This window comes from Dermacentor silvarum, chromosome 6, assembly GCF_013339745.2.
Source record: "Dermacentor silvarum isolate Dsil-2018 chromosome 6, BIME_Dsil_1.4, whole genome shotgun sequence".
Lineage (NCBI taxonomy): Eukaryota > Metazoa > Arthropoda > Arachnida > Ixodida > Ixodidae > Dermacentor > Dermacentor silvarum.
The window spans coordinates 78,145,476-78,169,139 of NC_051159.1; the positions used below are offsets into that span (position 1 = coordinate 78,145,476).

At 47.3% G+C, this 23,664-nt stretch overlaps 1 protein-coding gene across 1 annotated transcript; it reads right to left on the minus strand.

Annotated features, from left to right (window-relative positions):
- Nucleotides 1–1,102: 1,102 nt before the first annotated feature.
- LOC119456734 (venom serine carboxypeptidase) lies at nt 1,103–21,285 on the minus strand. Its single transcript, XM_049669055.1, is given in 4 exon segments — nt 1,103–2,606; nt 10,783–11,063; nt 11,065–11,120; nt 20,998–21,285. Coding segments are annotated over 4 exon segments (1,491 nt in total). The 3' UTR covers nt 1,103–1,740.
- Nucleotides 21,286–23,664: the final 2,379 nt, after the last annotated feature.

Sequence of the window (23,664 nt, forward strand, 5' to 3'; positions counted from 1 at the left end):
CCGTCCGAGATTTTCCGGTTCTGAAGACAGCCGCAGACGTTCGCAGTTTTGTTGGGCTATGGTCGTACTTTCGTCGTTTTGTGCAAGATTTCGAGGCAATTGCTAGACCCCTCACTAATCTTATGAAAAAAGGTGTACAATTTTCGTGGGGTTCTTCAGAAGCCACCGCCTTGTCTGGCCACCGCCTTCTCTCGTCTCGTCGCTCTTCTCACCTCACCACCCATTCTCGCCCACTTCGACCCTGATGCCCCTACATAATTGCGTACAGATGCCAGCGGTCATGGTGTAGGTGCCGTCTTAGCCCAGCGTCAGCGTGGCCAGGATCGCGTTATTGCTGATGCAAGCCGCCTACTATCACCATCGGAGCGCAACTATTCCATTACGGAAAGGGAATGCCTTGCTGTAGTCTGGGCAGTTGCGAAGTTCCGGCCTTACCTTTACGGTCGTCCTTTCTCCGTAGTGACTGACCATCATGCCCTCTGCTGGCTCTCATCGCTAAAGGATCCTACAGGCCGGCTTGGTCGATGGGATTTGAGGCTACAAGAATTTTCATATTCCGTAGTGTACAAGTCTGGCCGCCTGCACCAAGATGCTGACAGCTTGTCGCGTTACCCTGTTGACGACTCTGACTCCTCCAATACTGACAGTGCTGCCTGCGTTTTCTCAGTATCCCAGCTCCTTCATTTCGCCGACGAGCAATGTCGTGAGGCCTACATCAGAGCACTCATCGACCGTTTGGAACACTCTCCGGCCGATGCTACTCTACGCCTCTTCGTCCTCCGCGACGGTACTCTGTACCGTCGTAACCTTCATCCGGACGGATCCGAGTTCCTACTTGTAGTACCTAAACACCTCCGCTCAACCGTTCTAGAAGAGCTTCACGACGTATTTTCTATGACGGTATTAGATCTCAGCATAGTGATTTGACTACAAAAGCAGCTTTGGATGTAACCAAGCGGCTCACTAATAAACTATTCTGCGTGTCTTTAATGGAACGACAAATGGAAGAGTATATAATGGGATAGTTGCATCACAAGCATTGAGTTAGCCGAAATCCCTTGAGAAAATTTGCCCTGGCCTTTAACTGGCTGTTTGTGTCACAAAAGGTTGTTAAAGAGTCGCTAACATGCAATCCGAGAAGGCAGAGTTGTTGTTAAGGTGACTAAAAACTAGCAAAATCTAGCGACTTTCTCGCTCATACCATCACTGTTGGCAGCCCTCCGGCTTTCATTTTCCACATATCATGAAGAAAATGTAGAGAAGCATGACAAAAATAAGGCGGGCCTTCATTTTTACCTATTTAAGGAGGCCTCAAAGAAGCTTCGATGTAAAGTTATATTTTGAGTGAATATCACAAAAGTGAGATCATTAGTCTGAACTTTGTGCATAACTGCGTATAAAAAATAAAGAAATATTGATGCCCGTAAATTTAGAATACTCAACTGCGAATTTTCAGTGTATACTAGTTTCATTTTTGGGCCCAGAAACGCTTTTAAGTTCATTATAAAAGACGTTGCGAGACTCTTTGTATAAGTTCTCGAAGGTTCTTGCCGTTAAGATGTTTTCGTAAAATTTGTTAACTAAGACCACAGTCTCGGCAACTTTATGTTAGTTTCTCAAGATGAGAAACCTAACAAAAAGGCCCTATTTGGCTTCTCAGGGTACCAAAGTGCGAATATTTTAACGAAGATGTTTATTCCCTCTATGTGTTGCGATTTCCGACAGTAGCGTCTAGACAGCCTACTTTTGGGGCACGTCTTCACCTTCAGCGAACGGTAAGTCGAAAATGAACCTTACTATCATGTCCAGGGTTGCTTCAGGTTGGTCGTGCGGTGCGAAATGACCTGCGTTACGTATCATGACTTCTCTGAATGCCTTCGCGCGTCGCGTGTAGCCGAACACCACATATTTATGCTCCGATGTATCCGATGCTCGCCCCCACGACTCGGAGGGCGAGCGCCAAATTTTGCGCGGCGCAGTGCCAAAAGCCTCGGCCCCGGACCAAGGAATCGTCTCGAAAAGTTGCTCCGTGGCTGAATACGGCACGACAATGTCGAGCTGACCGCTGTACACCAGCACCTTGTAGTTTTCCATCAGCACTGGCATGTAAGACTTGGCCGACTTGAGGAGATCGCCCATCATGTAGGTCACGACGGGCCTCCGGTCTCGGAACGCGTTTTCACCAACGTGAAAGGCTCTACGCAGCGCTGGTGTCTGCACGAAGTCCATGTACGATCTGACATCCGGAGGCTCTTTGATCTCGAGCAGGTTGTAGTAACTCTCGTAGCCTGTGACGTTATTAAAATATGTGGAAGAGATGTTGTAGTAGTCGTTGGGCAGATTGTAGATGAGGTCGTTGACGACGAAGGCGGCCTCGTCGTAGCGGCCGTCGTTGATGAGGCTCAGAGCGACGTCTCTCTTTTGGTCAAAGTAGGCGGCCTGTTTCCGGTCGACAAGGCCCAGTTGGTACAAGCGGTCGCCAAAGTCGATCATGCTTGGCGGATCCGTCAACCCGTTGCCGAAGGCGATGCCCTTGAGCTTGATCTTGACGCGCAGCGAGTCACCCGCGTCGTGTAGGGCGAATGCTGTGGCCGGGACGAACTTTCCTGCGTGAAGCGTGAGACGAGGATAAAGTTAGACTAAATGGTAGTTTTACATTATCACTACGTTCGCACGCAGCAGTTACAAGAAACCAACAAAAAGTGCTTATTAATGGTCTTAAGAGGAAGCCTTAGCCCGGGAGCTCCTGCATCAATGAATGGGAGCGGCGAAATAGTTTTTCTAAGCGACCACCACACCGATTTTGAGGAGGTTTGTAGCATTTGAAAGAAAAAAAGTTAGAATTCGTAACTGGTAAGACGCAGATTCTTGAGCGTTGGCATTAGCGTAATTTCTACCCGATGGCTTTCAAGACGTAGTCGGTCGTCAATTCCGTTTACATCACCAGGCAGTCATCAACTGCAACGTATTCGTCAGCCCTCCGACCAGTTGATGCGTTACAACGAGCAGCGTACGACTTGAGCGATTCCTGGAGCAAGGTAGCACGACTATACTTCTGATATAAGCACGCTCGTCAAATGCGTCGCTATAGCGCCGCTGTTAGCGTTAGCGCAGAGTGCCCCTTGGTGACGTCTTCGGAGTGTATAGTGGCGGAATCGTTGCGTGGAGTTCATTAGGACTATTTTCTTTTTACCTACATTTCATGCAGGCTCGCGCAGTCGACAGTAGTGTAGGGCAAAGGCTATGATGTCTAGCGCTGCACTAGGCTGGCTGAATTCAAGCCAATCAGAGCAAACTGTGCTACAATGATCGAAACTGCAGTGTAGAAAGTGTAGTTTTCATGCTCCACTTCTGCTTTAAAAAATGGTTTCGTGTAGGTGGTTGGATTCTACATGTCTTCTGCATTCAGATGAAAAGCGCCTGACTTCTCACTTCGAGCCCACTAGCTGCTTACATGCCCTTGCCTGACCACTAAAGACCGCTGTATTACGTTCCTTGAAGCAACAAATCTACACACACTGCAAAATGCATCGCGAAATTGCCGCGCTATGCACATCACTGCGTGCTGTCTGAAACAGTCTGCATGTTCGCATAGTCGTGAGTAATATAATTGCGTCGTCGTAGAAGATAAGCTCACCTTTCGCTGCCACCCAAGGACGCGCCAGCACTTCGCTGTCGTGCCCGCAGTGAGCACGCACCGTCATCACCCTATATTTAAGCCGGCAGCACTCATAGTCGGAGACAAAATGGCGCCACGCGTTTGCGACGCCAGCCTGTTTGTCTGTCGCCTGCTTCCTACACTTATCGAAACTGCAGTATAGAAAGTGTTGTTTTTCATGCTCCAATTATGCTTTAGAAATGGCTCCGTGTAGGTGGGTGGAGCTACACCTTTTTCTACATCAGTTAAAAGAAAGGGTGACTTCCTACACTAGAGATACACTAGTATAGCCAGTGTTGGTAAAAAATAAAAAAATGTCCAATTGTAAGTCAACAATAAAGCTACTGTATGCGGCTCCCAAAGAGAGCCAGAATTGCGTAAAGGTGCGCAATCTTGCGATGCGATGTTATTGTAAAGCCACCTGTCGTTCGCACGGGTGCTACGTTCACGGCACTCGTGCCTTCAGTGTTATTTAATACATTGGAACGGAGAAATAATTTTTATCAGCAAGCACTGCACCGAGCTTTATGCAGCTTGTTGCATCTAAGAGATAAATTCTAGGGACTTTACGAAGCGGATATTTTATTTAGACGTTCGAAAGAAATTGTTGAATATTGCCACATTAAAATGAAAGCTCAAGTATCAAGTTTGCATTTCTGTAACAAGGCAATAAAAAGACGATATCAAAATTCTGTAAACTTCACCTCATATTACATCTTAAGCGGACAAAGTTGGTGTATTATGCATCACTGTGAAATACACCACTAATCTGCGAGAATGACTTTTCCAAAACCGTCCTAAATATTGAAACACATTCACGTAAGCTGTAAATTCATATGTCGAACGTTTTAGCTATAGATTCTCCGACCAAATGCAGTTTACAAAGTGGGGATAGCTTTTGAGAGCGCAGCTCTTAGGTGGCAGTTCCGGTGGCGAGCGTTTTTTTTTTTCTCAGAGAAACAGTGGCCTTGATGCGTCTCGTTGACTGGCCGTTCTGCTCAGGCCAGTGTATGCATAACAACGTGGTATGTACGCAACTGCTCAACAGCAACGCTGATGTGTGAGCGCACCACTGCCCGGGCTCTTCTAGAGCTTATTGAGCGCAGCGTGATGGTGCGTCCACTTGGCTTCGTCGCTTTTTCAAAGCAAACGCACTGTCCGTCTCTGGAGGCTTTCTAATCGACGCCAATTCAATTAATTATAGTATTTTACGTGCCAAAACCACGATCTGATTATGAGACACGCCGTAGTGAGGGACTGCGTAGTAATTTCGACCACCTGGGGTTCTTTAACGTGTACCTAAATCTAAGTACTCGGGTGTTTTCGCATTTCGCCCCCATCAAAATGCAGCCGCCGTGGCCGGGATTCGATTCCACGACCTCGTGCTCAGCAGCCCAACACCATATAGCCACTGAGCAACCACGGCGGGTTAATCGACGCCAACTTCCGTCGGCGCAAATTCTTCTTAATAAAATGCAACGACGCTGTGAACTTATGCGAAAACTATGCAGACTTAAGCGCGAAATAAAGGCAATGTTGGGTTATACTGCGCCTTTTTGACTGAAGTTAAAAAAAAAAACAAAGAACACAAACAAACGGCTTTCGCAGCCAGCAGGAAAAAAGCTCCCCACTCTTTATGAGTTAGCTTAACTCGCATATTCTCGCATTTCTCAGCGCTGGCTTGTCGCGGCGCATCCGCAAAAGCGACAACAGCCGGCGCCAGACGGCTGACCGTGCGCACAGTATACGTATAATCAAATGCCTTGTCACCCTCAATGCGACTGCTGCAGTATAGGGTGCACTGCACTCTGTAATACTGGAAACTCGAGAACAGGAAAAGACACAATGAGGATGTTAGGCGACTAACACAAAACAACAAATGTATCCGCGCAAAAGCTGTCGCATGCGTCAAACCATGAAACCCAAAGAGTGCGTTTGGCTGCAAAAACAACGAAGCGAAGTGTCACCGTCAACGCAACGCCCAGTCGCCTCGGTGGCGGAGTGACGGCAACGCTCGGCCTTCCGCTGCTGGCACGAGTGTTGTGAGTACACACACAAAAGCACACTATAGCGTCTCTGCTGAGCTGTTGGGTTCTTCTGAGTTCCCATATTACGCCAGTACTGACAGTATGTGGTTGTCGTAGCAGAGGCTTCAAGCATTGAAATCTCTTCCGCGAGGCGGTGACTTCCACGGTACGTTTTCTTACTCAAGGCGTTCCTGCAAAGTAAGCCACTGGCATGAACTTCCTGTGACCCATCACGTATCACAACAGAAAGCACATTAATCACGCTGCTCTGTTCAAGAGTTGCGGCATTTAACAACATACTTATTGAGTTAGACGCCTTAATAGCAGACGCTAAATAGCAGACACATAGGGCTACACATTGTCCCGGCGCCACGTCAGCGCTGTATAACACACACAAATGCACACACAAAGAGTAACACACAGTCACTAATGCGCAGTAGCAGATGTGTTGAGGCGGCCCGTCAGTACCGCGTTCGTGGGGCTGAATTCACAAAGTTTTTTGTTCGTGAGTGCTGTTTGCCAACAACAGTCACATTTAAAACCAAGCTTTCTTTGCGAACACTCGTTCCTTTTGCTGGCTGCTGTCTTGCGAAACAGCTGAGACAGAAAATAAAAGAAACCTTGGTTGTTTCATGACAATGTCATGTGACTCCCGCCTATGGAATACCATCATGTTGATGGCCTTTAGGGGCACTTTTAATAAATAAACAAATTCAGAGCCCTACCACTACTGTGAAGACGGAAGCCAGCCAAGCTGTGACTATGGTGGGTCAGCTGTAGTGAATATTGCCCTCACGATGAGAATGAAAACGCCGCCAACCCGGCGTTCTCATGCGACTCCACGAGGTGGCGCGACGTGTACACTACACTGCCGGTTTTCTACGGGCGCAATCTACTGGAACCTAGCCTATAACAGCTTCGCTGTAATAAGTTACATGTCCGATGGTGAAATTGAACCTCGATCACCTGGCCCAATAGCCCTAAGCTCTAGCCATCAGGCCATAATCGCACGCATGCTTATTATCTCCTGCCAACGCCAATTAGCACTTTAAGAGGATTGGCACTTGCGTTACGCCGCATAGCACGTGCAAGAGCACGTGCAGCCGAGAGCATGGGCGCGCCGCGCAAGTTTTCATAAGGCCAAATACGCAGTGAAACGGGCGAACAACCATACCACAGTGTCGCGCGTCGTACTTTTCTCCGTATACGAGCCTCACCTTTCTTCTCTCGACGGACGTCAAACATACTTTCACCCCATGACATCACTGTGTCTACGTCTTAGAGTGTGCATTCTTATGAACTGCTGAGCACTTGCATTTCCGCATAGCCTGTAAGCGGCGTTGTGCATAAGCAGACGCATTGTATGATGTTGAAGTTGTGGCCTGTCTGATGTCTAAACATTGCAGAAGATTACACGTTGCATAGGGTGAAAATAAATACACATGTGCGCTTGGAATTTATTTTTATAGGCCGAAATAATTAACTACTTCATGAAAACTTCATTTCATACAGATTCCAACATTATATAGATTTCACCAATTTTTATAATAATCGTGGGGGTTAAACTTTTCCACATGCTCTGATTAGAGGTGAGTCTGAGAGGCTTGTGGTGTTTTCGGCGTAGCGCAGTTCCTTGTGACAGTAATAGCGAAATCACGCAACGCCGTGAGTCCCACTAGAAATGTCTCGCAATTAAAATTAACAGAAGTCTTACGCAATATCGACCTCCGGGCGGATATCATGGTCAGCCAATGCGCAAAAATGTTCAAGGAGGGTCAAGCGACTAACGGAAACTCTTTCACATAGTGTTTACACTACTTCCGTAGCATTAGAGCGGGAATGTATGGTAGGAAGCTTCGGAACAGGCTGTCACGCATCAAGGGCTAAGCATCAATAATGTGAATCGGTGCGCTGATCTGAAAAAATGCGAAAGCGGAAGTAGAAGCTGAGATGAAGTGCAATATATTTTTTAGGAGCCACAAGGTAGCGTGGTTTGTGAAGCATGGTTCTAGAGGAGTGTTGAAGTTCTACTCTTTTAGGTGCGAAGCACCTTATGCGCCCGGGCTGTCAGCGTCTCCTGTCGTAATCGTGGTTGTCGTAGTCGTAGTCACGGTAAGCAAGCGGCTCGTGCTCGCGCTCGGTCCGCGCTCATGCCACTGCTCCCGCGTTCGTCGTCGTCATCGTCTTCCACAGCTGGCTGCGTTGCCGCTCATCATTCCAGCGTAGAATTTCTGTCGTCGTAATGGGGAGGCCGCGTTTATGGGGGTACGAGCCATTGCTTAAAGCAGTATGACCCCATTAGCGGTGCATCACTTCATGCTTCGCACCTCCCTATGTTTCACGTTAGTGGAGCTGCATTTCGCTCAACGGGTCATTTCACACTTACGCATAATTGTGGGGGGCGCGCTATTTTATTGCAGAAAAACAAATGATGTTATTCGTCTGTACTACATCTATAGGCACCAAGGAAGGAAGGAGGAATAAAGGGAAAAACAAGGAGGTTAGCCAGTTCTCAGACCTGCTGGCTACCCTGTGCTGGGGAAAGGCGAAAAAAGATAATAGAAAAGAGATGTTACAAAAATGTGTGCGTGTGTGTGCGTGTTCCCTTTTTTTGCAACATCTGTTTTCTATTATCTTTTATTCCCCTTTCCCCAGCACAGGGTAGCCAGCAGGTCTGAGAACTGCAGAATTGCTGCGCCCGGCCTCTATGCAGGCCCTGGAGTGCCTCCATAAGTAATTTATTGGAATAGAGTGTGATAGAGATACAAAGGCAAAGGAAAGACAGCACGGTTAACAAGAGATTATCTCTGGACAATCTCTCCAATGCTATTCACTGCATGGTTAAAGAAGTATTCAAGCTCTTAGACTGGGAAGACTTAGGAGTGAGGATCAACGGTGAATATCTCAGCAACCTTCGGTTTGCAGATGACATTGTCCTATTCAGCAACAATGGAGACGAATTGCAGCAAATGATTGAGGATTTCAAGCGAGAAAGTGTAAGGGTGGGGTCGAAGAATAATATGCAGAAGACAAAGATAATGTTCTGTATATATAGCCTGGCAAGGGAACAAGAATTCAGGATCGCCAGTCAGCCTCTAACGTCTGTAAATGAGTACGTTTATTTAGGTCAATTACTCACAGGGGACCCTGATCACGAGAAAGAAATTTACAGAAGAATAACATTGGGTAGGAGTGCATACGGGAGGCATTGCCAAATCCTGACTGGGAGCTTACCACTGTCGTTGAAAACAAAAGTGTACAATCATTGCATTCTACCGGTGCTAACATATGGGCAGAAACTTGGAGGTTAACAAAGAAGCTCGAGAACAAGTTAAGGACCGCACAAAGAGCGATGGAACGAAAAATTTTAGGATTAACTTTAAGAGACAGGAAGAGAGCAGTGTGGATCAGAGAACAAACGGGTATAGCCGATATTCTAGTTGACATTAAGCGGAAGAAATGGAGTTGGGCAGGCCATGTAATGTGTAGGATGGATAACCGGTGGACAATTAGGGTTACAGAATGGATACCAAGAGGAGGGAAGCGCAGTCGAGGTCGGCAGAAAACCAGATGGGATGATGAAGTTAGGAAATTTGCAGGCGCAAGTTGGAATACGCTAGCGCAAGACAGGGGTAATTGGAGATCGCAGGGAGAGGCCTTCGTCCTGCAGTGGACATAAAAGATAGGCTGATGATGATGATGATCTCTGGTAGACTACCCTGTACCAAGGGAGTTTTAAAGGCCCTGATTAACCCACACAGCTTAAACTTTGCCTGTAGTACATCACCCCATAACGTAGAATTTAGTCAAATATAAGCAAATTCGATTGTTCAGTTCACTGAGGACCCCGGAGAAACCTACTACGTACCTCGTAATACTCAAGTGAATATAGGAAGAAAAGAAGTATTCCGTAATCATTTGCACATCTCTTAATTAAGCCACAAACGGTAACGTTTCTCTACACATTACCCCAATAACCCATATAACGTTTTGAGCGCTTATGTTCGTACTAACAACTTTGCTAAAATAAAGAAAAACGTTCACCAATGATTACGCTGCTCCCTAATGCAAAATTTCAGCGCAGCTCTTCAGGTGTTTTGAATTCCACTGGTTGCGTCGCTCACTCTTCAGAAAGAAAGCGTGAACACGGGAACGCGTGACCCGCCGGGGTGGTTCAGTCAGCTAAGGCGTTGCGCTGCTGAGCACGAGGTCGCGGGATCGAATCCCGGCCCCGGCGGCCGCATTTCGATGGAGGCGAAATGCAAAAACGCTCATGTGCTTGCGATGTAGTGCACGTTAAAGAACCCCAGATGGTCAAAATTAATCCGGAGTCCTCCACTACGGCGTGCCTCATAATCAGAACTGGTTTTGGCACGTAAAACCCCAGAAAGAAGAAGAAGGGAACGCGTGTCTCGCGCGGAGCGCATTCTCCTCGGCGGCGCGGTCGAAGTAGCGCATGCGCACTGAATCCGAAGCACACGAAAGCGCTTCGTTTCCATATATGGTATCGGTGGACACGATCGCCCAGTGCTTGCAGCATGCCTTAGTAATGACGTCATCGGCACACTACGGCGCACGATAATGTGGCGCTATCGCGTAGTATCGTGCGGCACTATGCTTTCCTTCTCATCCTTTCGCCATACTCTCCTCCTCCGCATTCCTGCTCGCGCTCTCTTCGCTATCACCGTCTTTCACCCACCGCTGCGCTCCGTGTTCGCTCTTTCATCCATCACTGTGCTCTTTGGCTCGGTTACGCCGAGGGACGCCGACGCTCAACGCAACGGGCGCCTAAGAGCTGCACTCTAAAACATGAGCGCGTATTATGAACAGAGGTATAAATTGAACACTGTCTAGACCGCTTCTCTGCGCACTTTAGCATATCGTTTATGCTTTTTTGTTATTGTAATGATAGGATGTAGCATTCCATTAGGGCTTAATATCTTGAAGATTCGAGCGTCCTTGCAACAAAGTTCAAGGCGGCGAATTCTTCACGGCAACTAAACCACTGCTGGTTCTATTTTGCTGAGAGAAAAACCTGACATCGGCGAGGCTTCTTCAACACTTCGAACGGAGTATGCAGATGCTCATGGAACTCACCACCGAAGGACTCGCCCGTCAAGTAGAAGTCCCTCTTGGCGTACTCTGGAAAGAGCGTGAAGAACTGCTGCAGAAACTCAAGCATGTCCCGGGCTGCATCCGTCACGTTGCGCGCATATCCTCGCTCGGATTCCGTGAAGCTGTAACCGCCGCCTACCGGTTCGTCCACGTATAGCATCGAGAAGAATCGGGCCCACGTAGTCGAGCGCCGCACGGGCACGGGGGGGTCGCTGCCCTCGAGTGTGTACGGGCCGTGCTCGGCAAAGGAGCCTAGCAGGGAATGACGTACCGGGACCTCCTTGCAGCCAAACCAGCACGGGTGCCTCGTTTGGCCGTTCCTATGCGTGCAATAATAAACACAGGATTTTGATTTGCTGATAGTGTTAAGGGGACGCTAAACAGTATATATATATATATATATATATATATATATATATATAGTATAATTTCGAACAGTGTTAACGAATTACCTTCCTACAAAAACAAGAACGCCACTCTTACCGACGGAGTAAGCTTGGTACAAAACAAAAGACTGGTGGCAATACCACCTTGAAGTTCCCACACCAGCCCGCCGTGAGGTAATCGATTTTGACGGCATCTCCTCGAGCCTTTTTATCCGTATAAAACATAGAATTAAACAAAAAAGCCATAGTCTGAACTTGACCAATTACGAGAACTTTTATTGAACTACATCAACCCGACTTCAAAGAAATATTTTAAAAGCCGTGATGTCGCACCTATCGGCGCTGGTTTATCACGGGAAATTCTAAAAAACTGAGAACTTTGACCTTAATTTTTCTTCTCTCATCAACCTGCTGTCGCGAAATGAGCAACAATTGAGATTTAAAAGAATGCTTTACCAGTCAGCGTTGATCAACCTTCGCTTTTTTCACGTTTTTCTGCCGTAAAAAGAGCCCTGATCAATATTCCCGATGCGGACCAGGGCCAGCGAAAGTGATTGCTACGTACGAACAGTGCTCGGACGCGGTGCTGTTGATTATGACATCACTATCACATCACCTTTTATGTATACGGTCCATTGTAGTCCTTTGAATTTTATGCTCTTTGGAAAAATCTGTGTATCCTCTTAGCTGCTTTTCGCTTGGCGGGTTTTGGGGCTGTTGAAGCTGCCATGACTAGGTTTTTCCTCCACACTTCCCCCGCTATCATCATCATCATCATCATCATCATCATCTATTCATGTCCTCTGCAGGACGAAGGCCTCTCCCTGCGATCTCCAATTACCCCTGTTTTGCGCTAGCTGATTTCAATTCGCGCCTGCAAAATCCCTAACTTCATCACCCAACCTAGTTTTCTGCCGTCCTCGACTGCGCTTTCCTCCTCTTGGTATCCATTCTGTAACTCTAATGGTCCACCGGGGTTATCCATCCTACGCATTACATGGCCTGCCGAGCTCTATTTTTGCCTCTTCATGTCAACTAGCAATATCGGCTATCCCCGTTTGCTCTCTGATCCAGAACGCTCTCTCCTGTCTTTTAACGTTAAGCCTAACGCAATGTTAGGTTTAACGTTAAGCCGTGAACGGGGGCCGGCGGCGTTGTTCTCCGACATGCGACTGCGTATTTCGCAACCGCGCGCATGGTGAACCGACGATCACGGCTCAATATCTCGCGCGCCCCGGAAGGGAAGCGCGGAGGTGACGCGAGAGGTAAGGGGGGGGGGGGGGGGGGGGGGCGAAGCTCTGCTCCGGAACGAACTGCGTACTTTGCGCGGTCGCGCGCGCCTTATCTTGAAAGCGATCTGCAGGCGGCTCATACCTTTGTGCGTGCTGTGTTCTCGAGCTCAGTTTGCGTACAAGCGGAAGGTCACTTCGCTCGCTGCTGCCGCCGCGTTTACTTACGCCAGCGTTTTGACAGCGAGTGTGCGCGGCCATCGAGTGTGATGTGTTCGTGCTTGCCTGTATGCGCTGACGCCATGCTTGTTAATTTAGTTAGTAAGCGAATATTTCCAAGTTTATACGGCCAGTAAGGCTACTAACCTTACTTCGTCTACTAATTTGCCATCGCAATTGATGCTTCGCCTTTGGGGCGAAACTGCGGTTCTTTTTTGTTTGTTTCTTCTCAAAAATACATTTTATAACTCGTTAATACGCGTAACTTCTCAAGTAATCATGATGTCGCTGGGTGCGTATATTATATTATTTGGTTATGCAAACTGTCAGTCATTTACGGAGTAATCATATACGTGAAATCGGTTCTGCCGTTTGCGTAGTTTTCTGTTCTACTTGAATGACGTAAAGTTTAGGAGACTAGATTCACACCACCTTGCAAGCATCGACCTCAGCACGTTGGGTCGCTGCGCGGTCGGCTTCTCGTCGCTTTCGCATCCGTTCGCGCTGTTGAGCGCGCCGGCGCTCCTTCAAGGCGCGCTCTTCCTCTTCGGAGCGAGCGACACGGATCTGACCCATACCGAGTCAGAGGGGCAACTGATGACGTCGCTAGGGAAATGGCTATGTCAAGAGATGTCTAGAAATGGCTATGTCAATATGGCGTTGATGTTAATCAACGCCATAACACAAACGCAGTTGAAAAAGAAGTGATTTAAAACTTACCAACGTAGTTGCCAGCGTAACTTGAAATTTATCTTTGTTTCTTCTTCTTTTTCTTTTTATTTGGTATGCCGAGTAGAAGAACAGAGAGACATGTAGAATCTTCCCGTGTGCTATGTTTTTTGTGCATCATAAAAATAAGGCAGATGGCGAAAACGGGCCAGTAAGGCAGCTTTTCCGTCGGAGCGTCTTTTTTTTATTATATGGTATTTAGGAGATGTTGACGCCTTTAATTGGCGCCAGCTACTCCTTTTCACATAGAGATATGAAAAAAAATTAACCTACACGCGTTAAAATTAAATGTCAACTCCAAATCACAGTAACACAAAATCCAGTCACATAAGTGCACTAATGCCACACTAAAACTGAAAGTCCACTCAGAAAAACGACACACAAAGTTCAGTCACATAGGTGCACTAAAGTAAACACAAAGTCCGGTCACGAAACTATACTAAAATCACGGCACATAAGATAGCATGGGTTCGATTCAAATGACAGTAGTGTACCTAAGTGTCGAATTGACCATAGAGTGAGTTTATCACAGATAAGCACTCTTTTCAATAGTTTCCGAGAATATTGCTTGCTTCTAGAAATCTTTGGAGGGCCATTAACGCTCGTCTTTGCAACGAATATGTTGGCCAAGGACCTAACATCTTCCTGAGGCTGAAAGGCCTGTGGTCTAATGTCTCTAAATCGCGTGCTAAACGTTGTCTGTGTGTGTGGTGTCGCGGACATCCTCATTTGCGTGGCCACAAGTACAATCCGGACGTTAGAGGGAGACCGTATGTGTCGGCCATGTCTGCTGCAACATTCCCAGGGATATCGCAGTGGCCAGGTATCCATTGGAACATTATTGTGCGAGTTTTATTGCCATAGCAATTATATGGACACTTCAACCGGATTTCTGCCGTCGGCGTCGCCGTCGCCGTGAGGTTCCCTATAGATAAAATCTTCGCCGCGCGCCGTATATGCCCGAGCGGAAGCGTGCGGATACGCGCGCTATCACGGAGAGCGAACGCACTCAATCTCCCACGCGCAAGCAAGGAAGCGGGAAGCCAGCGCCGGGGGGAGCGGGGGGGGGGCGCACTTCTACTCTGTCAACAACCGCGCTCGTCGCTCGCTCGCACCGTCGCTTATCTCCACACGGCTCTGACCTTTATGCGCCGTGCATTCGCCGCTCAGTTTCCGTTGAAGCGATATACCACACGTACCTTCGCCCGTTGCTGCTGCGTATGCGCTTGCTGCCAGCGTTTTGACAGTCGTTGTCTGCAGTCATTCAGTGTGATCTATTCATGTTTGTTTGTGCGCGCTCACACCACGCTTGTTCAATCAGTTAGTAATAGTCGGGCCACATTTTCCAACGCACGCTACACATGCAATGCTGCCCGGGTCGGCAGTGCAGCGCTACAGGTGTGTCCCTTCGCACGCGCTGCCCACGGGAAGCGCTTCTCATCAACACAACCGTTTCACACGCGCCTTCTCGTGGTCATCGAGTCTCTCTTCATGTCGGTCTACTTACGCCGCAGGACACCTGCTTACTTAATCAGCTCATGTTTACTACAATTCATATTGCTACCAAAGCCGCTCATCTTATTTCGTATGACATTGCTGTGTTGCTATCGCATTCATTGCTTCGCCTTAGGGCGAAACTGTGACATTTTTTTTCACTTGCCTTTGTGAGCTCTTGAAATTTTTTGTAGGAAATGTTTTGTGTACGCGGTACCGAGCCGCAGACGGTGAATGAGTGTTTCAAAGGCTCTGGTTGTATTCAATGTGGACGGGATTTTGAATTGAAGCGCAGGGTCAATGTGAAATAAATCTGAAGATTTCGAATTATAATGAAACTATGTCGCTTTGCAACCACGGACTGAGATCTGTCTTAGAATGTGCCGCAATTCTCCTTGCGTTAGAGGGAGACCGTATGTGTCGGTATTAATATGCGCTTGTCTAGCAGCCATGTCTGCTGCAACATTCCCAGGGATATCGCAGTGGCCAGGTATCCATTGGAACATTATTGTGCGAGTTTTTTTCACTTGCCTTTGTGAGCTCCTTTAGTGTCTCATAAGCTAACGCCATGTCTTGGGAATTGCTGATGCCACCACGAAGTGATGACAAAGCTGCTTGTGAGTCACAAAGGATGACCCATTGGTTCCCTTTTTGCGTTGAAATTATGTATCGTAACAAAGACAATATTGCAAAAAGCTCTGCTGTAGTTTATGATGTCGTGTGAGACAGTTTAAACGTCTGTATTCGGTTCCATTCGGGAATGACAAAGGCAGCTGTAGAAGAATTTGTTTGACAAGAACCGTCTGTATACGCTTGAATATATCCAGGGTACCAAAAGTATATCTGGTACAGCGCTAGTTGTTGGGCTGCTAGCATAAATAAACGTGTCTCGTTTGCGAATAGTTCCGTCAACCGAAAGTTCAATTTTTGGTGCGACAAGTCGCCATGGAGGGTCGTCTTTTACGCGGCTGTACAACGTACGGCACCCGGGCGCGAAACAATAGTTGTGGCGACGGTTAGGCATTTTTGCCTACCCGGGACACATGTCTGTAACGTACGCGACACGCAGAGACAGGTACTACACGGAAATAAAGCCGGCAGCAAGCTACGAAGTCGCAGCCAGCCGACCGCCACGGCAGCATAGAACAAAGAACCACCCGCACGCAAGAACGCGAAAATGGCGGGCGGACTGGCGATAGTTCAGGTGGTGGTGAAGATGATGATGATGATGATGATGATGATGATGATGATGATGATGATTTAATGGAAACCGCTTTGAAACGGGGTGGTGACAAGAACAGTCACTTATCCTGCTTAATTTAATCAGGTATGCTATACATGTTTTTTTATCTAGCATTTTGTATACATTTCATTAATCTTTTTTTTTTTCACTCAGTATCTACCTTTACCGCTACCTATGACTTTAAGAGATCAAATTAGGCCACATCAATCTTTTCCCTGCTTTTTTTCGACCAATACTCTAAAAGTCTCTTGCTTATCTCGACTGCTGACCGGTTGATGCTTCCGTTCACTTTAAATCCAAGTGCTTCTGAAAGGTACACGTTACCTAGTGTTCTCACTGGGTGACTCCCTTCACATTCCATTAGGATCTGTTGAGTGGTCTCCGGCTCTTTGCCGCAGCATATACAGTTGTCTCATCTGGCTCCGGTATGTTTTGGTCCTTAGGCAACCGGCTCGAGCCTCAAATAGCAAGGCACTATTTCAGCGCCTCTAGCGGGCGCCTTTAGCGGGTGCATTGGCTGGCGACAGCGGCCGCGTAAGTGGATAGAATAGGAAGGATAGGCCAGCGAGCCCACTAGAAAAGCTTCTGGAACACTGTAAGGGGAGTGTCCGCTCCTGTCGAATGCATTTCTCTATGGTATCAGTGTGAAACCGTACGTGGCCGCTCGGCTGCTCTGTTCTGCCGCTCTTAACCTCTCTCTCTCTCTCCTTCGTTTGTTCTTATGTGTGCGCCTGCTTAGCTTGTAGCTTAAAGGCGCGGATATGGTCCGCCGTAACGCGAAGTTTACGCTGGCGCATAGCGGACGCTCTACAGTCTGACCTTACCGCGCAGCCAGCGTGACAGGCGGCGTTAGACCTGGGGCGCGATCTTGTACGCGTTCCAAAATGGAACGGAGGCGTTCCGTTCCATCGAGCCGCACACGATTGGTCAATTTCAACCGCGACGTTCAAATTGACCAATCGTGTGCGGCTCGATGGAACGGAACGCCTCCGTTCCATTTTGGAACGCGCACAAGATCGCGCCCCTGGCCACTAGAACAGAGTGCAGCGCGCGCCACCTTGGCTGGCCGGCAGCATACTGACCTATACTGTTTGCGTGCTCTGAAGAGAGTGCGCTGAGTTTGCCCCTTCGCCAAACGCAGAAGTGCGCGGTCACCGCGCACTTGTGTGCTAGTACCTGCGCTGCGACAACAGCTGATCACCGCGGTGCAAATTTTCGGTTGGCCTCTCTGGCGTAACATATCCGACTTCGCCGGCTGCTGCGTGGCACGCGGGAAACCCGGAACTATATCCGCGCATTTAGGCACATCGCCGTCCGTGCCCTGCTAGTGCTCATATTCAACCGTGTCTATCAGTTCGAAAGAAGTGACGGTGCTGTGCGCCACGAGCACGGTGTCAGACATATGCTCTTTAGGGGGGGGGGGACACTTCTCGGCTTACTTGCTAGACGCGATCGACCAGATAAAGTAGCAAGGGCGCGCGTCTATCGGGGCGGTGACGGCAGCGGATACCTATCGGCGGAACGACGCAATTTCAGTTAGAAGTAAAAGTAGGGATTTTATTGAAGAAGAAAATGACGCAGGCGAGAGCTTGCGCGGACAAGGAACGCGTGCATGCCCTCTCCCCGGTGACCTACTTTCGCGCGTCACTCAATCATTTCGGTTTTCCCCGCGAACCGCCGGTTGCTATACCAACGGGAGATTAAACCAATAAAAAGTTTTATGTGTTCAAGTTGCGTCGTACTGCCGATAGGTATCCGCTGCCGTCACCGGGCCGATCGGCGCGCGCCTTTGCTACTTTATCTGGTCGATCGCGTCTGGCGAGTGTCCTCACCTAAAGAGGTGAGGACACTCACACTGTGGCCACGAGCGATCTATAGTGAATTGCTTGACGCCTTTCCTGTTCTCGACGGATGCACCTTAGCAAGGCCTACCAGTTATGAGCGGACTGGGAGAGACGGCCCACCAACCGCGTCTGCAGGAAGCCCTGCACGACGCCATTCTGTGCAAGCAAGGCCGGTATTTTGTAGCGATGCATTATGGCTTATTCTATACTAGTCTTATCATCCCCCGCTCACGGCCGGCTAATCCAGTTAATAACGCGAGCGGACCGTCGCTCTGACCACTGACAAAGCGCGATAAGCGCGAAAAGGCATTAGAACCGGGAAGGCATCGCTGCCTTTGTGAGTAAAGAGGAAATACATAATCACTGCTACCTCAGTGCAAACGCGTTCTCTATCTTACCGAGTAGTGGCGGACATAGCTTGTTGTTCCCGCCATTAATGCGCCTTCTCAGCTTTTTGTATTTTGTCCTCTCAAATGACCTGATGAAAAAGTATATGGACTGGGAGCCGCAAATAATTCTTATGGACATTACAGGCAGTCAATGTGCCGTACACCTTTAAACGAAAATGTGCACAGCGGCGTTGCGTGGGTTTTTGATAACTTGTGCTCTATTATATTAAGTGAACTTCAACTTTGTTCGATTGGACAAACAGGGTGCAATAAATTGACATAACCAAAGCGACGGGAAGCTACAGCTGTGCAGGAGATGGGTGAAACAGAGCGTCGTCTCGTAGAAATGCGGGCGAAACGCACGAACTGCACTGTAGTCTGTGGCCATCACTATAAAGTATAAATAAAGTACGCTTCGCTGACGGCATCAAAGTGATACATTGACCCGTTAACCTCACATGCAAAAAACTGACATGGATCCATGGTGATTACAACTTGAAGAGCAAACCTTCACCCTTCCCTGGGCCACATTCCAGGGTACGGAATGTGCCAAACTTGCAAGCGACGGTGTCTTTGTTACCATAAAGACGATTATGGCTTGGCAGCTGAATGGAATTTCTTTGATACGTCGCATGGGTGAAGCACATGCGATGGCGTTGGTGGAACAGTAAATCGTGTAACCACTAGGGCAAGTCTTCAAAAGCCTTACGAAGGGCACATAACGACATCTCACCAGCTATAGTTGAGTGGGCACAAGAGCATATCCAGGGTGTTGTCCTCTCGGTTCCAGATAGCATTGTGAAAGAAAGGAAATCCGAACTCGCTTCGAGGTTCTAAAAAGCTATTTCCGTCAGAGGCACACACACACACTTCTCCACTTTGTAACCTCATCAGTCTGCAATGTTCGCGCTTTCATACTCGCGGGACCGAAGAGTATCACGTGGCTAAGCACCCATACGTTTAGCAGCCTTACTGGATGCCTGGCACCTGGACAGGACTTCTGTACTGTCACGAAATAGATCAACAGCAGCGCTGTATTAACTGTGAACAAGCGGCTGCGTGCAATGCAGTGAAGTCGTAATATGTGGCAATGTCGGGCTACCGAGCCAGTTGGTGGAGGAGATTGAACTTCAAAAATCTTTTTCACACTTAAAAAAATACTGCGACGAAATTTTTTGAATGAAATGTTCGTCTAGCAGATGCATCACGTTGCCTAATTTTGCATGGAATATCTCAATGCGCAATTTCGGGCTGAACCCGAAACTTCATCAAGTTAACATTTTTTTTCTCGCAAACTTCATGTTTTCCGACTGCGAAACGAGTTTGAATTCATTATTTCGATACTGGGCGACAACATCAAGGTGTTGTAAAATATAGGACATGAATAAGAAATTTTATAAAAAAATATCAAATATCCCTCGTATTGGACTTTTCCGTCCGATTACAAAGACACAACACCTAATATAAATGCCACTTAAAATGAGTTAATTTCCAAGCTCAATCCTTTTAGAAGACAATGTAACAGTTTTGTGGTCGTCCGGAGAAAGGTTTTTTCGTACATTTTTCTCTTCCACCATGTCCTTCTCTCCAGTGTGAAATTAAAATGGCACTCACGCAGTGAGTTTTCTTTCGGATGAAATATATTTGGTGTGTCGCTCTGATGAAATATCTTTGGTATGTCGCTCTTGAGATACTGTTAATATCCTTGATTTTTGTTTTCAAGAAAATCGATAATGGTCGAGCACTACCTCTGGTACGTTTGGCATGGTATGGCTCGCAAGTATCTGCAAAACGGAGGTGAAATTTGTCAAAAAAAAAAAAAAAACACTCAATGGACAACTTGTAATAACACGGCAGCTTTGTCGAATTGCTTATCGGCTATCCTACCCTTTAAGTATCCTCGGCTAATCGATGAATGGAACTGGTTCATCGTAAGGCCATAGCAAAGAAAAAAGAAGAAAGTTTGTTGTTTACCACAACCGCCATATATGGCCATAATACTTTCTTGCGGACTAGTTGGCTCATACTTGAACTATGACCATGCTGCGTAAGATGCACAAGAAATAGAGAACAGGACAGAGCGCAGAGGTCACGACTGCGCTTTGCCCTATCCTCTTTTTCGTTTTCTTGTGCATCTTGCGCAGCACGGTTATACTTCGAGTATATGGCCAGGTTTTAATCGCGGGACAAGTAAGGTATTATTTAAACTCCGAAAATTAAGTGTGAGGTTGAGTGAGGATGAGAGGAAAATTACATGATCAGGTTCAGGGAGGGTAGAAGAAAATTATGCACTGAGGATGAGGGAAGGCGAGTAAAATTTACAAGACGGGAGTGACAGGCAGGTGAGGACGAAAGCTCTTGCGTTGGGGGTGAGCAGGGGAATCAAAATCAGGGCGTTGGCCCACTTGTGGCCATCGGCAAGGCTATGCCGAATACTTTCGCTCTTGCCATATCTGCAAATCTTAAACGGCAGTGCGCTTGATAATTACTTTTGAGGGATGCCATTTGGGGAACGCTGTGTGCGGATGGGTCCCGTACTACCGCGGAACAGTTTAGGCATTCGCTTCGTCGCAAGGAGGTAACAGTACCGATCAGCGGTTGGCAATGTGCCATTCCTCCACACCTAACAGAAAGCAATTTTTCGAGCTATGTGGTTGTACGCACCAGTGCCGGGATGAACCAGAAGAACAGGTTACTGTTCAATTCTCTGTTGACGGTCAGGTAGCCCGAGTAGCCCAGCACGTATCCCAGCTCGTCACCGCCGATGCGACCCGTCTGACTGCGGGATCGTGCCTCGTTCAACTGCCCGCTGTTAATAAGTGGCGTCAAGTAGAGGGGGTCGCCTGCACTCTCGTTGCCGTCTCTGCCGTCGTCGCCTAGAACGGTCAGCCAAGGCAGCAGCAAAATCGACAGTAGTGCCAGCAACGTCCTTCGGATGGGCGCTGCCGTCATCGTAGGTTCTTTTGTTGGATGAAAAATAATGAAAGCAGATATTGTTCATGTACCATCACAGTCGCGGCCGTAAAGACACCCGTCGTTACCGAGGCCACACACAAGCAAGCTTTTTCTTTTTAGTGATAGTTGTTATAGACTCACTCCCCTACTCGTCTTGATTTGCAACTGACAACACTGCAACGTGCTCGAACTGCCGGGCGTGTACGTCTATTTGGAACACTATTCGCCTTCTGTGGCTGTGTCCTGTGGTGCAGGATATTGGGCTCAAGATGCTCAGGGATGCCAAACTAAAGCCAGAGGACTATACCCGTTAGATAAATGGCAACCAATGCACCAGCTCATTGCTGCAGTACCTGCATCCCACAGGACAGCGTGCGTTTATTTGGTGCCTCCCCCCCCTTTTTTTTTTTACTACATACGCATTGCGGAAAATGCCCTGAAAAAAAAAGAAACAAACACCACGCATATTATTGCGCCAGCTATCGTGTCACTGTCTCGCATAATGGCTGAAATTTACTGCTATCTTAAGGCGATTCGCATTCTTTGGAAACTGCACCTAGTTTGCTTATTTATCCAACCTCTTTCGCGTACCCAGTGACCCAAGTTCTCCACTATAGTTTGAGCCACTAGGTACGTGCTGGCTGCTGTCTCGCCGAGCATAAAACATGGTTCACTGGATGTGTGCTGCAACAGACAACTTGCTGCTGACTGCTGTCTGGCCTAGTAGGCAAGTTGGATCACTAGGTATATGGTGCCCGAACAGACAACTTCTGACTATGTATGTGATATGTGACTTCGGCGTATGTGATATTGATACCTGCCCATTCTTGGCCAATGCCCCAGAATGGATGTGCCAAGGTACCACAAGGGGTACGTATAGCCTTAAAAATGATAAATTAATAGTGCCCCTTCCAAAAAAGAGACCTCCGCGGCAAGCGTGGCCGCTTGATGGATAGCCATTGCAGCGAACTAGTAGCCAGGATGCTAGGGATGGTAGGGGTTGCTACAGAGTTTCAGCGTGCGTGCTGGGATTATGATCTCTAGTATACCTCGGTATTATCATTCGGCCTTGTGGTCGGCAATTAGATTGCCACTTCGTGTGTCTTAAGATGTGCCCATGACGTTTCGTGATTGACGGATGGCACGGGGATAAAATTATCATCACAACATTCATCATAACATATAAAATATATCATAACCAATTGCACACCCATTATAAGAAAGATTGCTGATCACGTTAACGCAGCCAATCGTCACCAAACGCTGGATGAGCCACCAATTTTATTGGGATTCGCATTCTTTGAGAACTTCAGGTACTTTTAGATACGTCCGTCCATAGCTAACCTCTTTTACACTAACTTGTGTGTGTGGCCGAATAGACTATTTAAGGAACAGTCAACTTTGGCCATTGGGTATGCGGAACTGATTAGGTGACGCTGAGTATGTGAACATTGTTGGTCAATCCTCTACAATGAATTTGTGCCACTGTGTAGGTAGGTGCAGCATTATCCGGGCAGCACAAGTGGCAAGAAATGAAAAATTCGGCAACAGAAAATCGAAGGAGTCGGCTATAGAGAAGTGAAAACATCGGCATCAAAAGCAGCCGAGTGTGGGGAAAGAAGTGAAGTGAACTTAATTGTGCCAGAGCGTGTACTGAGCGAAAAGCGTTGACCTATAGAGAAGTGCAGAAGAAGTCGGCTACACGGAAGTCTGGCATTTGGCAGCACGTTGTGTCACGACAATGCTTCAGTGATAATCGCATTAACGTCGACTCTCATCGTGCGATGGGTTCTGCCAGAGTTTTTTTTTTTTTTATTGGTAAGATGAGAAAATTGGCGTGCAGCAGCGAAGACCTGCCGAGCTATTGGAGCAACACACACAATTGGTCAAATAAATAAATAAATAAATAAATAAATAAATAAATAAATAAATAAATAAATAAATAAATAAATAAATAAATAAATAAATAAATAAATAAATAAATAAATAAATAAATAAATAAATCAGTGTCCCTCAAGGGAATTTCTTAATGGGCGCCTAAAAAAGCAATACCTAGCCCGAAAGCACGTTCTCGCGCTTTGAACAATTTTTTGTGCTTGGCGTAAAGAACAAGGCTGGCCGTGTTTTGGTTCTCACTTAGGAAGAACCATGTGTCAATTTGAAAGTAAAGAGGTGCAAAAGTTACAGAGATAACAACGTGACTCTTGTGTCCACATGGTAATGCTTTCGGAAAGGTGTAAACGGAAAATGTTCTTTTTTATTGTGTAGGTTGAGTGGACGAGATTTGATGTTCTTTCCTATCTCATACGCATTCCTCAGAGAACGTTTACTGTTCCACTTACGGCAGAACGAAGAGCTCAGTTTTACAAAAGCAAT